At 39.6% G+C, this 15,600-nt stretch overlaps 1 protein-coding gene and 1 pseudogene across 2 annotated transcripts in view; one reads left to right on the top strand and one right to left on the bottom strand.

Moving 5' to 3' along the window:
• The window catches only part of LOC308094827, a 71,685-nt pseudogene that overhangs the window by 17,701 nt on the left and 38,384 nt on the right, over nt 1-15,600 (bottom strand). The gene's annotated exons all lie outside the window — the stretch shown is intronic.
• Nucleotides 8,786-15,600, top strand: part of LOC308094829 (uncharacterized protein) — a 31,141-nt gene continuing 24,326 nt past the window's right edge. Inside the window, 5 exon segments of the mRNA XM_080441655.1 lie at nt 8,786-8,902; nt 10,285-10,551; nt 11,044-11,322; nt 11,800-12,099; nt 12,729-12,932. Of these exon segments, the coding sequence (XP_080297781.1) occupies nt 8,854-8,902; nt 10,285-10,551; nt 11,044-11,322; nt 11,800-12,099; nt 12,729-12,932 (1,099 nt within the window). The 5' untranslated portion in view covers nt 8,786-8,853.

The raw sequence follows: 15,600 nt of genomic DNA, 5'->3' as shown, positions 1-15,600 counted from the left end.
ATACATGGTGGAATGAGCTGCACGTTACAGAGATCTTTATATCCACAAACCACATAAATGAGACATTCCTCATCTCAAACATGCTTGTACCTTGTGTGAACTAGACTAATAGTGTTCTTACATTAGGTGTGTACTGATACTTAAATATTCATACACATTATGGCCAGTAAATTAGAACAAATTGTGCATTTCCTTTGTTGAAAACCCTTTAGTAATCAGCACTATGGTTACTGGAGAAAGTCCACTAGAAGCGTGTTAACATGTTGTAGCAATGCTAATGAAAATGAAAGGTATTATCTAGGCAGTATCTGTTTATCCTATACTTCAAGCACCCATGTGCTTGGATCACAGCCATCTTCTCATCCTTCAACTAAACACCTGTACAGTTTAGTGACTGCATCTTTCATGGTTGGGACGTTATCACGTTGACAATATGTGTCATATAACACCACACACACACTCACAAGGTGAAAACAATACCAGCCACGCTGTTACGGCTGCTAATCAACCTCGCTGATAGGGCAATAAAGTGCATTGATACGTGAAACTTCAACCACACTTGGCAGACAGTTTTCATCCAAGTTTGACATGATGACTTCCTGACAAAGCAAGGTTGTTCACAATGACACTTTAGCCTTGTACTGATTGGTCAGCTACTGCTGTACACGCCCTATAGGGCAGTGGTTCTCAAAGTGGGGTCCGGGGACCCCCAGGGATCCTTGAGGGGGTTCCAGGGGGTCCCTTGCAAAATTAGTTAATATATCATCAAAGTCAGTTTAACCACTTTAAACTTATACATTGGCTATTTGAAAATAACAGATCTACAAGGTCACAAAGCAGCGCGATGCGAGGCATTGTGAGCTTGTCGATCTGCTGTTTTCAAAACAATCCAGATAAAATGTGAAAGACTAGGAATATTTTTGAAACATTTTAACCATAAATCTTGTATGGGGGTATTCTCAGATGGGGTTCCGTGGCCAAGTAAATTTTAATTTGGGGGTCCTTGACATGAAAAGGTTTTGAGAACCACTGTCCTAGAGCTTTCTTTACCAAGAGGAACGTGGTCAGTGACCTTTGTATTACATTGATTGTTTCTTTATATGAGACAAGAAGCAGAGAGAGAATAATAGGGGAGATACAGAGGTCTCTACCCATTCACCCTGTGTGTGTGTGTGTGTGTGTGTGTGTGTGTGTGTGTGTGTGTGTGTGTGTGTGTGTGTGTGTGTGTGTGTGTGTGTGTGTGTGTGTGTGTGTGTGTGTGTGTGTGTGTGTGTGTGTGTGTGTGTGTGTGTGTGTGTGTGTGTGTGTGTGTGTGTGTGTGTGTGTGTGTGTGTGTGTGTGTGTGTGTGTGTGTGTGTGTGTGTGTGTGTGTGTCTGTCTGTGTGTCTGTGTGTCTGTGTGTCTGTTAAATGAAAGGTTGATATCTGTAGGTAAATTCATTCATAAATGCTGATAGATTCATATATTAATCTCTCTGCAATAATGACATTTACTGTAAATAATAAAGTCTCATATTGTGTTTACTTTCACTTTTAACCTCAGTTGGTGAAATCCTCCTAGCAACACATGATGTGACAGCATTTGTTACATTTCTATTGGCTGGAATTGGACGCTGACGTCATCTTCTTCATGTTACTGAGAGACTTATTATCAACTACAGTGAGGAAACAGCCTAAGAGTTTATTTTACTGTGGATGTTTTGTCATGTCGTCTCTCCAGGTAAAGTCTTGCTTTGCTTCTATTCTTTCATTTAAATTCTTGTGGTTTTCATTGCATTGTGATTACTTCTGTCACTGTGTAGGTTAACAGCACTGAGGAATGACCTGGCTTTGAAGTTTGTACAACTTAATGCTGGTTAATACATAGCCTAAGTTTAAACTTCTATAACCAAGTAACTTGAAGGCAGACTATTGTTCTACTTTATTAATAGGCTACTTGATTTGATCTTTATTGTATTTTGTTAAAACACTCTTGATTCTCCCATATTTAATCTCAATAGATAATATAATGTTTCAAATCCAAAACCCTTCCGTTGTAAAAATTACTGTACTCACAGTGGCCACTAGAGGGCGCTTTGTACTAACAGACAGACAGATGGGTGGTTCATACCAGTGATGGTCTAGTAGTGCACAAAGTATATTATTCTCAAGTAGATACTCAAGCACAAATTACAAAGTACATTTTCTTTTTATTATCAATGCATTGCTTTATTGAAATTGAAAATAACTGATGATGTGGTTAATTCATAATACATTTGTTTGGGTGAAAATGAAATGTAGTACCATCAAAAATGCAAATATTTCTATTTGAAATGTGAAAATTATCAGCTTGCAAAAAAATTACAAGTACAGTACTCAAGTAAATGTAGGCTACTTAGTTACTGTCCACTGGTTCATAGAGACAGAAAGTAAAACATAACTAATGTGTTTGATGCTCTCTCTTCTATATAAAGGCATTAAACCTTAAAACGTATTGTTGTGATTAAATAAATAAAAAACATCGTAATTCAATAACGTTAACCACTTTAGCCCTGTCATCCCTATGTTGGGCATCATGGCATGTCATTGGCAAAACGTAAAAAGGAAAAAACTAAAATAGCTGATTTACATGTGACATGTGACATGTGAGCTTGTAGATCAGCTATTTCCGTTATTCATCATACAATAAAGTACAAGTGGCTTAAGTCGTTAAACTGTTAAATTTATATTTTGTTTCACAGTGACTCACTCCCTGAAAAACTTCTTCACTACATCCTCTGAAGTACCAAACTTCCCAGAGTTTGTGATAGTTCTGATGGTTGATGATGTTCAGACAGAGTATTATGACAGAAACACACAGAGACATGTTCCCAAACAGGACTGGATGAACCAGATCACAACAGATGACCCACAGTACTGGGAGAGGGAAACTAGGAGAGCTGTGGGTCTCCAGCAGATCAACAAGAACAACATGGACGTTGTAAAGCAGCGCTTTAACCAGACTGGAGGTATGTTGATGTTTCACTTCATACTGCTGAAATGATTTAATTCACATTGTTGGAAAAACAATCAGTAAGATGTGACTAACACACAGAGCATACAAGAGGAGTGGAGCGGGGAGCGGGGGGGGGGGGGGGACACAACATGAGTGGAGCATTTGTGGTTTGTGTGTGTGTGTGTGTGTGTGTGTGTGTGTGTGTGTGTGTGTGTGTGTGTGTGTGTGTTTGTGTGTGTGTGTGTGTGTGTGTTGGGGGGGTGCACGTAGCTTCCATCCATACATTAATGTCAGTGGTTTTATATGGACATTCTGTTGTTCACTGTGGTAAAGACAGAATATCAACCTGTCTGTCTGTCTGTCTGTCTGTCTGTCTGTCTGTCTGTCTGTCTGTCTGTCTGTCTGTCTGTCTGTCTGTCTGTCTGTCTGTCTGTCTGTCTGTCTGTCTGTCTCTCAGGTGTCCACATCCTCCAGCAGATGTGTGGTTGTGAGTGGGATGATGAGACTGGAGACATTGATGGTTTTCAACAGTATGGTTATGATGGAGAGGACTTCATCTCATTTGACCTGAAGACAGAGACATGGATCACTCCTAAACCACAGGGTTTCATCTCTAAACAGAAATTGGATCAAAACAAAGCTTGGACAGCATACCTGAAGCACTACTACACCAGTGTGTGCATTGAACTCCTGAAGAAGTGTGTGAACTATGGGAAGAAGACTCTACAGAGAACAGGTACAACAACATGATGTGATGGAGTTGTACTTAAAATGAAGAGATGAACATGAAAGGGACAAGTCGTCTGTCTCTTTGTCTCTCTGTCTCCCACACCTCCATTTTATGTTTCTTCATGTCTCTCTTTTGGTCTCTCTCCTGTCTCTCTCCTCTTCTATCCCTGTATTTGTATCTATCCTTCTCTCTCTTTTTCTCTATGTTCTTTCCTGCCTCTCTGTCTCTTACCCCCACCCTCTCATTCACTCTATTTATACTTTTTCTCCTCCATCTCTCTTTCATTTCATTTGTTCAAATGTTTTCTTATTGTCATGAAATACAACAGTTCCTAAAACAAAGTCAACAAATCCACTCTCTCTCTCTCTCTCTCTCTCTCTCTCTCTCTCTCTCTCTCTCTCTCTCTCTCTCTCTCTCTCTCTCTCTCTCTCTCTCTCTCTCTCTCTCTCTCTCTCTCTCTCTCTCTCTCTCTCTCTCTCTCTCTCAGAGCTTCCCTCTGTATCTTTCCTCCAGAAGACTCCATCCTCTCCAGTGAGGTGTCACGCTACAGGTTTCTACCCAGGCAGAGTCATAATGTTCTGGGCTAAAGATGGAGAGGAGCTCCAGGATAACGGTGACCATGGAGAGCTCCCCAACCATGATGGAACCTTCCAGATGAGCGTTGACCTGAACCTGACCTCAGTCAAACATGAAGACTGGAAGCAGTACGAGTGTGTGTTTGAGCTCTATGGGGTCAAAGAGGTCTTCAAGTACACACTGGACCGAGAGCTGATCAAGACCAACTGGGGTAAGACTGTTATTATAGGACTAAAGGAGGAATGGATGTGCTGCCAAAGAAGTTAGATCTAAGGAATTCTGGCTGGATCACATGATCATACTATTAAAACTAAATAAATGTATGTAATATGTAATATATGTCCAGTATCAGAAAATAAAAATGAACTGAACTGAATATAGACTACATTAGAGTGAGTTCTCTGTACTGAACACAGTGATCTGGTCCATAATAACTAGCGATGGGTATCGTTACTGATGCTGCTTATCCATACCGGTACTTATCCATTCTCCTCACTATAATAATGTTTTTTAAATGAAATACAAATATTTTATTATTGTTTAGATGAGGAGAGGACAATTGTCCGGTAGTGTTGCAGCTTCAATATCACAAATAAAATGTACTTAAAGAATTTCAGATAATTTCAAATAATTACATTTGAAAACAGTACCAAATTAGCACCGTTTCTGTGTACCCATCCATAATAATAATAGACAGACAGAAAGACAGTCTGACTGACTCAGATATACACAGATATGTACATACAGTCAGATATAAAATATAAATGAATGGTTGGATGGATGGATGGATGTCCTGTTATAGTAGATAATTCCTCACTCTTTCATTTCTGGTTTATGTATTTTATTGATGCAGTTGAACCCAAAGACAACCTGACCATCCTCATCATCATCACTGTGGTGGTTCTCGCTGTCATCATCATCATCATCCTCGTTGCCATGGGAGTCTACCATCGTCAAGTTCTCCTACAACACTGTGGTGGTAGGCCTGATGACCAACATCAACCAGAAGGCCTACCTGCAGGAGGTGACAGAGCTGTCACTGAGCTACCGCTGCTTGAACGCTAAAACCAAGGAGAAGGTTTTGGATTTGTGTACACAATGCCACACTCCCCTCATGATGATGACAAAACCTGAACAATATTCACACAAAAAAAACTATATTTACAAAATATGTGTGGATTGAGTTCCTTGGCCTGCTGCCAGTATGTTGAACAGTGTGAAGTGGTTTGCGAGATTAGCTGCGGACACACACACGCACACGCACACGCACACACACATATGTATTCTGTGCCAGGACCATGACTCATAGTACAGTTGTGCAGCCATTCTAATGCTTTCATAATTCCACTCTTTCTCCACTTAATGTGGGGAAGGGTGATTCCTATAGCTTCACCTTCACAGTCTGTTTCATAACTAGGAGTATTTGTCAACACACTTATTTGTGAGTTAAGTGTGGATGTTATACCAAGAATGCAGGGAAGATAATCTGAAGCTGTTAAATATGTAGGATTTTACTCATTCAAAGTCATTATGGAGAATGCTTGTAGCATTTGTCGACCAAAGTTAAGAATAATGTGGGTGAATTACATGGAATGTTCTAACAGCCCAAATTGTTGTTGGTTGACATTTCCAACTGAAAGGAGGAAAAATGTTGTACAAATTGTGTTATAGCATTTAGTGTTAAATTAACACAGAGCATGTTTATACTCTGAATTAAACAACCAATCCAGATTTAGTTTATTGTGGTTACTGTAACAGGAAGGTTTGGTGGAAGGAGTAGTGTAGTGTGGTTCACAAACGTCGAATATATTGAATGTATCCTGCTAAGATCAAAATAAAATACTACTACTACAAACTCTGGAGCTACTGTCCTAACCAAACTTAAAATAACTAGGCTGCCGGGCCGCTGTTCGGCTTACCGGACTGAACAAAGTTTTAGCTCAAGGCTATCTCCCCACAAACAGCTCTTCTCTCTCCAGCTGCCACACACACAGTCTGAGGCAGCTCTGCTCTGATCTTGAGAAGATGGCCTAATGAGATGAATGGAAGGCAGCTGAGTAGATGTGGAGCTGTCCATGGAGCCAACGAGCTGGAATGGAGCTAGCCTGGTAAACCCTCCCTCCGGAAATCTCATTTCCATTTGATGGAAATGAGATTTCCGGAGGGAGGGTTTACCAGGCTAGAATGGAGCAGCCTTCAATCACCATCCTCATCAGACCCTCACACCTCAACCCTTCACAATACATGGACTTGGACTGTTTTCATACTTTAGTAAAAGTTTGTTGTTTTTTAGATGAACAGGGGAAATAAAGCCTTTTTCTCCCATGTGGTGTGGTGGTCTCCTGTTTTCACACCTGATACAGCTGTCAACTGTCACAGTGACCCCACAACCCTGTTTAACTGTCCCTCACTCTAAAAAGCCTGATTTATACTTTGCTGAGCACCAAAAATAGACAATCTGAGATTGTAGATCTGTTTTCGGCTCACGATACCATTGTATGTGACAGGCTATTCAAGCAATATTGTCTCGCTTTCTCTTTCTCCCCTCCACCCTTGTCTTTACTCTGCTAGTTGTTCCCTGGTTGTAGAGAGACATTATTTACAAAAATAAAAAAAATAAAAGACCATTATTCATGCAGCTACGGTTTCATTCATTGTGCCACTGAGAACTTTCTAAACAACACAATTGTATACATTTGTAAAACGTCAGGATGGCAATATTAATTTGAAACATATGATTTGTTTTTGTATAGATATTTAGAAACACCATAAAATTGATGTGTACAGATTACAGAAATCTGTCTTGGTAACATTGTTTTAAAAAAAATATCTGAAAATGTTTGAACCACTGGTATAGACAGCCATGGTGCAATGAGCTGCACGTTACAGAGATCTTTATATCCACAAACCACATGAATGAGACATTCCTCATCTCAAACATGCTTGTACCTTGTGTGAACTAGACTAGTATTGCTCTTACATAAGGTTTGTACTGATACTTAAATATTCATACACATTATGGCCAGTAAATTAGAACAAATAGTGCATTTCCTTTGTTGAAAACCCTTTAGTAATCAGCACTATGGTTACTGGAGAAAAAAAAGTCCACTAGAAGCGTGTTAACATGTTGTAGCAATGCTAATGAAAATGAAAGGTATTATCTAGGCAGTATCTGTTTATCCTATACTTCAAGCACGCATGTGCTTGGATCACAGCCATCTTCTCATCCTTCATTATGAACTAAACACCTGTACAGTTTAGTGACTGCATCTTTCATGGTTGGGACGTTATCACGTTGACAATATGTGTCATATAACACCACACACACACTCACAAGGTGAAAACAATACCAGCCACGCTGTTACGGCTGCTAATCAACCTCGCTGATAGGGCAATAAAGTGCATTGATACGTGAAACTTCAACCACACTTGGCAGACAGTTTTCATCCAAGTTTGACATGTTGACTTCCTGACAAAGCAAGGTTGCTCACAATGACACTTTAGCCTTGTACTGATTGGTCAGCTACTGCTGTTCATGCCCTATAGGGCAGTGGTTCTCAAAGTGGGGTTCCCAGGGGTCCTTGAGGGTGTTCCAGGGGGTCCACAGCAACATTTGTTAATATATCATCAAATTCAGTTTAACCACATCGGATAATTGAAAATAACAGATCTACAAGCTCACAATGCAGCGCGATGTGATGCATTGTGAGCTTGTCGATCTGCTGTTTTCAAAAAAATCCAGACAAAATGTGAAAGACTTGGAATATTTTTGAAACATTTTAACAATAAATCTTGTATGGGGGTCTCTGGCACTAAATATTTTCAGATGGGGTTAATTAATTAATAAATATTATTTTGGGGGTCCTTGACATGAAAAGATTTTGAGAACCACTGTCCTAGAGCTTTCTTTACCAAGAGGAACGTGGTCAGTGACCTTCGTATTACATTGATTGTTTCTTTATATGAGACAAGAAGCAGAGAGAGAATAATAGGGTAGATACAGAGGTCTCTCTGTGTGTGTGTGTGTGTGTGTGTGTGTGTGTGTGTGTGTGTGTGTGTGTGTGTGTGTGTGTGTGTGTGTGTGTGTGTGTGTGTGTGTGTGTGTGTGTGTCTGTGTGTGTGTGTGTGTGTGTGTGTGTGTGTGTGTGTGTGTGTGTGTGTGTGTGTGTGTGTGTGTGTGTGTGTGCGTGTGTGTGTTTGTGTGTGTGTGTGTGTGTGTGTGTGTGTGTGTGTGTGTGTGTGTGTGTGTGTGTGTGTGTGTGTGTGTGTGTGTGTGTGTGTTAAATGAAAGGTTGATATCTGTAGGTAAACTCATTCATAAATGCTGATAGATTCATATATTAATCTCTCTGCAATAATGACATTTACTGTAAATAATAAAGTCTCATATTGTGTTTACTTTCACTTTTAACCTCAGTTGGTGAAATCCTCCTAGCAACACATGATGTAACAGCATTTGTTACATTTCTATTGGCTAGAATTGGACGCTGACGTCATCTTCTTCATGTCACTGAGAGACTCGTATCAACTACAGTGAGGAAACAGCCTTTTATATTCTTCACACCATTGTCAAGATGAAAGAGTTTATTTTACTGTGGATGTTTTGTCATGTCGTCTCTCCAGGTAAAGTCTTGCTTTGCTTCTATTCTTTCAATTAAATTCTTGTGGTTTTCATTGCATTGTGATTTACTTCTGTTACTGCGTAGGTTAACAGCACTGAGAAATGACCTGGCTTTGTACAACTTAATGCTGGTTAATAATACATAGCCTACGTTTAAACTTTTATAACCAAGTAACTTGAAGGCAGACTATTGTTCTACTTTATTAATAGGCTACTTGATTTGATTTTTATTGTATTTTGTTAAAACACTCACATATTTAATCTCAGTAGATAATATAATGTTTCAAATCCAAAACCCTTCCGTTGTAAAAATGACTGTACTCACAGTGGCCACTAGAGGGCGCTTTCTACTAAATTATTCTGTGTGTGAACATGTTCAATTCCATCTGGCTCCACTTTACTAAACTGATCATTTTACCATTAGTGTGTATTGAAAACCTGAAGTCAGACAGACAGACAGACAGACAGACAGACAGACAGACAGACAGACAGACAGACAGACAGACAGACAGACAGACAGACAGACAGACAGACAGACAGACAGACAGACAGACAGACAGATGGGTTCATACCAGTGGTGGTCTAGTAGTGGACAAAGTATATTATTCTCAAGTAGATACTCAAGCACAAATTACAAAGTACATTTTCTTTTTATTATCAATGCATTGCTGTATTGAAATTGAAAATAGCTGATGATGTGTTTTATTCATAATATATTTGTTTGGGTGAAAATGAAATGTAGTACCATCAAAAATAACAATATTTCTTTTTGAAGCGTGAAAATTATCAGCTTGCAAAAAAAGAAGAAGTACAGTACTCAAGTAAATGTAGGCTACTTAGTTACTGTCCACTGGTTCATAGAGACAGAAAGTAAAACATAACTAATGTGTTTGATGCTCTCTCTTCTATATAAAGACATTAAACCTTAAAACGTATTGTTGTAATTAAATGAATAAAAAACATAGTAATTCAATAACGTTAACCACTTTACCCCTGTCATCCCTATGTTGGGCATCATGGCATGTCATATTGGCAAAACTTAAAAAGGAAAAAACTAAAATAGCTGATTTACATGTGACATGTGAGCTTGTAGATCAGCTATTTCCGTTATTCATCATACAATAAAGTACAAGTGGGTTAAAGGGGTACTTCACTTTCGGGCCGGGGACACATTTAAAAAAAATATTAAAAATAAATGAAAAAAGTTATGGAAAATTCATGGCCCCCTCACACATTAGTAGGACACTGCGTGTCGTGAGGGGGCCATGAATTTTCCATAACTTTTTTCATTTATTTTTAATATTTTTTTTAAATGTGTCCCCCGGCGGAAAGTGAAGTATCCCTTTAAGTCGTTAAACTGTTAAATTTCCATTTTGTTTCACAGTGACTCACTCCATGAAAGCCTTCTTCACTACATCCTCTGAAGTCTCAAACTTCCCAGAGTTTGTGATGGTTGTGATGGTTGATGATGTTCAGACAGAGTATTATGACAGCAACACACAGAGATACGTTCCCAAACAGGACTGGATGAACCAGATCACAACAGATGACCCACAGTACTGGGAGAGGAACACTAGGAGAGCTGTGGGTCACCAGCAGATCGCCAAGGTCAACATGTACATTGTAAAGCAGCGCTTTAACCAAACTGGAGGTATGTTGATGTTTCACTTCATACTGCTGAAATGATTTAATTCACATTGTTGGAAAAACAATCAGTAAGATGTGACTAACACACAGAGCATACAAGAGGAGTGGAGCGGGGAGCGGGGACACACACACAACATGAGTGGAGCATTTGTGGTTTAGGACCGGCACACAGTGTGTGTGTGTGTGTGTGTGTGTGTGTGTGTGTGTGTGTGTGTGTGTGTGTGTGTGTGTGTGTGTGTGTGTGTGTGTGTGTGTGTGTGTGTGTGTGTGTGTGTGTGTGTGTGTGTGTGTGTGTGTGTGTGTGTGTGTTGGGGGGGGTGTGCACGTAGCTTCCATCTATACATTAATGTCAGTGGTTTTATATGGACATTCTGTTGTTCTCTGTGGTAAAGACAGAATATCAACCACTGACACTGTCTGTCTGTCTGTCTGTCTGTCTGTCTGTCTGTCTGTCTGTCTGTCTGTCTGTCTGTCTGTCTGTCTGTCTGTCTCTCAGGTGTCCACATCGTTCAGTACATGTCTGGTTGTGAGTGGGATGATGAGACTGGAGACATTGATGGTTATATTCAGTATGGTTATGATGGAGAGGACTTCATCTCATTGGACCTGAAGACAGAGACATGGATCACTCCTAAACCACAGGGTTTCATCACTAAACAGAAATTGGATCAAAACAGAGCTAACACAGCATACATGAAGCACTACTACACCAGTGAGTGCATTGAAGAGCTGAAGAAGCTTGTGAACTATGGGAAGAAGACTCTACAGAGAACAGGTACAACAACATGATGTGATGGAGTTGTATTTAAAATGAAGAGATGAACATGAAAGGGACAAGTCGTCTGTCTCTTTGTTTCTCTGACTCCCACCCCTCCATTTTATGTTTCTTCATGTCTCTCTATTGGTCTCTCTCCTGTCTCTCTCCTCTTCTATCCCTGTCTTTGTATCTATCCTTCTCTCTCTTTTTATCTCTGTTCTTTCCTGCCTCTCTGTCTCTTACCCCCACCCTCTCATTCTCTCTCTATTTATACTTTTTCTCCTCCATCTCTCTTTCATTTCATTTGTTCAAATGTTTTCTTATTGTCATGAAATACAACAGTTCCTAAATCAAAGTCAGCAAATCCACATTCAAATGCAAACCACTACTCTCTCTCTCTCTCTCTCTCTCTCTCTCGCTCGCTCTCTCTCTCTCTCTCTCTCTCTCTCTCTCTCTCTCTCTCTCTCTCTCTCTCTCTCTCTCTCGCTCTCTCAGAGCTTCCCTCTGTATCTTTCCTCCAGAAGACTCCATCCTCTCCAGTGAGGTGTCACGCTACAGGTTTCTACCCAGACAGAGTCATAATGTTCTGGGCTAAAGATGGAGAGGAGCTCCAGGATAACGGGGACCATGGAGAGCTCCCCAACCATGATGGAACCTTCCAGATGAGCGTTGACCTGAACCTGATCTCAGTCAAACATGAAGACTGGAAGCAGTACGAGTGTGTGTTTGAGCTCTATGGGGTCAAAGAGGTCTTCAAGTACACACTGGACCGAGAGCTGATCAAGACCAACTGGGGTAAGACTGTTATTATAGGACTAAAGGAGGAATGGATGTGCTGCCAAAGAAGTTAGATCAAAGGAATTCACTAGCCAGGACAATGACTGGCTGGATCACATGATCATACTATTAAAACTAAATACATGTATGTAATATATATGTCCAGTATCAGAAAAAAATAATTAACTGAACTGAATATAGATTACATTAGAGTGAGTTCACTGTACTGAACACAGTGATCTGGTCCATAATAACTAGGGATGGGTATCGTTACTGATGCTGCTTATCCATCCTCACTATGATAATGTTTTTTATTCACATGAAATACAGATATTGTATTATTGTTTAGATGAGGAGAGGACAATTGTCCGGTAGTGTTGCAGCTTCAATATCACAAATAAAATGTACTTAAAGAATTTCAGATACCAAATAATTACAGTTGAAAACAGCTGTACCAAATTAGCACCGTTTCTGTGTACCATAATAATAATAGACAGACAGAAAGACAGTCTGACTGACTCAGATATACACAGATATGTACATACAGTCAGATATAGAATATAAATGAATTGTTGGATGGATGGATGTCCTGTTATAAGATAATTCCTCACTCTTTCATTTCTGGTTTATGTATTTTATTGCTGCAGTTGAACCCAAAGACAACACGACCATCCTCATCATCATCACTGTGGTGGTTCTCGCTGTCATCATCATCATCCTCGTTGCCATGGGAGTCTACCATCGTCACGTTCTCCTACAACACTGTGGTGGTAGGCCTGATGACCAACATCAACCAGAAGGCCGACCTGCAGGAGGTGACAGAGCTGTCACTGAGCTACCTCTGCTTGAACGCTAAAACCAAGGAGAAGGTTATGGATTTGTGTACAACACAATGTCAGAGGACCTACACCCCCCTCATGATGATGACAAAACCTGAACAATATTCACAAAAAAACTATATTTACAAAATATGTGTGGATTGAGTTCCTTGGCCTGCTGCCAGCATGGAGAACAGTGTGAAGTGGTTTGCGAGATTAGCTGTGGACGCTTGCGCGCGCACACACACACACACACACACACATTCTGTGCTAGGACCATGACTCATAATACAGTTGTGCAGCCATTCTATTGCTTTGATACATGCACTCTTTCTTCCACATAATGTGAGGAGGGGTGATTCCTAACTTCACCTACAGTCTGTTTCATAACTGGGAGTATTTGTCAACACACTTATAAGTTTCTGGTAGTAGAATAGAATATCATCTTTTGTTCAGCTGAACTTAGGTAGAGGCATTAATGACATTCCATGTTTTCTTTTTAAATATATGATGTCTGATAAGTTTAAGTGTGGATGTTATACCAAGTATGCAGGGGAGATAATCTGAAGCTGTTCAATGCGTAGGATTTTACTAATTAATTCAAAGTCATTGTGGAGAATGCTTGTAGCATTTGGGTGAATGACATGGAATGTTCTAACAGCCCAAATTGTTCTGTTGGTTGACATTTCCAACTGAAAAGAGGAGAAAGAGTTTTGTACAAATTGTGTCATAGCATTTAGTGTTAAATTAACACAGAGCATGTTTGTACTCTGAATTAAACAACCAATCCAGATTTTGTTTATTGCGGTTTTCCAAGAGACAAAATGATTGACAAATACTGTAACAAGAAGGCAACAGGAAGGTTTGGTGAAAGGAGTAGTGTAGTGTGGTTCACAAACTCTGGAGCTACTGTCCTAACCAAACTTAAACTAACTAGGCTGCTGGGCCGCTGTTCGGCCTGAATAAAGTTTTAGCTCAAGGCTGTCTCCCCACAAACAGCTCTTCTCTCTCCAGCTGCCACACACACACTGAGGGTATCTCTGCTCTGCTCTTGAGAAGATGGCCTAATGAGATGAATGGAAGGCAGCTGAGTAGGTGTGGAGCTGTCCATGGAGCCAAAGAGCTGGAATGGAGCAGCCTTCAATCACCATCCTCCTCACACCTCTAGCCTGGTAAAGCCCCTCCCTCCGGAAAATCTCATTTCCATTTGATTTCAGGAAGGAATAAATTACAAATGAGATTTCTGGAGGGAGGGTTTACCAGGCTACTACACCTCAACCCTTCACAATACAAGGACTTGGACTGTTTTCATACTTTAGTAAAGGTTTCTTGTTTTTTAGATGAAAAGGGGAAATAAAGCCTTTTTCTCCCATGTGGTTTGGTGGTCTCTGTTTTCACGCCTGATACAGCACCCTTGTAAATCCGTGTATGCAGCGTTCAGTTGATATCCGTTCTAAAGTCCCAAAATCGAAAATTAGCTTGTTTTTCAATATCAGCCTTTCATCTACATGAATGGAAAACGGAAATTGACCTGTTTTTTAATTATCAATCATTTATATACATTAGGTATTATACAAAATCGCGTTTTTCTTTTTTGTTAAACACAATTTATTGCCAAGATATCAAGTATTACTTTACAAGCCCGTATCTTGCGTTCCTGGTGAAATGGCTTTTTTTTGCACATTTTAATCACACAGGTGAATGAAATCAAGATTCATATTTATTCATACGGGTCTGCCTATGTCATTACGCAGTACGTTTGCGTTTGACAGGAAGTAATTCAAATTAGCCTTTTAGGAACTTTTGAAAGTCTAAATGCAGCTCTGGTTTTATTCATTATTCCACCCTAGCCCCATCTATAAACACAGTGGTAGCAATGACACTTTATATGGTACAAACAAAATAAGTACACATTAAGTTCATATTATAGTTCATAGCAATTCAGTAATTTTACATTAATAGGTTTATCCAACCAGCTTCAGTATAAGTTATTGGCTATTCTCATACAGTTAATTTGATTGTCACACAATTTCATACATTTCTAAATCGGCATGATGGCAATATTCATTTGAAACATATGGTTAGTTTTGGTGTAGATATTTAGAAACACCATAACATTGATGGTTGATAAGGATATTGGAATACATGTGTTCACCAAGAACAGGAGATGTACAGTACAGGAATTTGTCTTTGTAACATTGTTGTTAAAAAAAACTCATCCATACACTGAAGCAACCAGTTGCACAGGGAAAACGTATCAGATCTATCTTAACCACTGCATTTTACACAGCATTTTATGAGTCTCTGTCAACCTCAGGATCTTCAATCTTCCAGAATTTACTGGATGTCTCCATCCAGTGTCTCCAAAGCAGTGTGTGGTAGATACTTACAGTGTAGCTCCATAGTATCTCTCATGGTCTTTCTAGTAGTACAGTACAGTAGTTATACTTACGGTGTAGCTCCAGCTCCATGGTATCTCTCATGGTGTTTCTAGTAGTACAGTACAGTATTTATTTATACTTATAGTGTAGCTCCATGGTATCTCTCATGGTCTTTCTAGTACAGTACAGTATTTATACTTACGGTGTAGCTCCAGCTCCATAGTATATCTCATGGTGTTTATAGTAGTACAGTACCGTATTTATACTTATAGTGTAGCTCTATAGTATATCTCATGGTGTTTCTAGTAGTACAGTACAGT

The sequence above is a fragment of the Gymnoscopelus braueri genome (assembly GCF_963280865.1).
Source record: "Gymnoscopelus braueri genome assembly, chromosome: 11".
Classification (NCBI taxonomy): Eukaryota; Metazoa; Chordata; class Actinopteri; order Myctophiformes; family Myctophidae; genus Gymnoscopelus; species Gymnoscopelus braueri.
The sequence above is the reverse complement of the archived record's forward strand: the minus strand, read 5'-3'. Positions and strand labels throughout refer to the sequence as shown.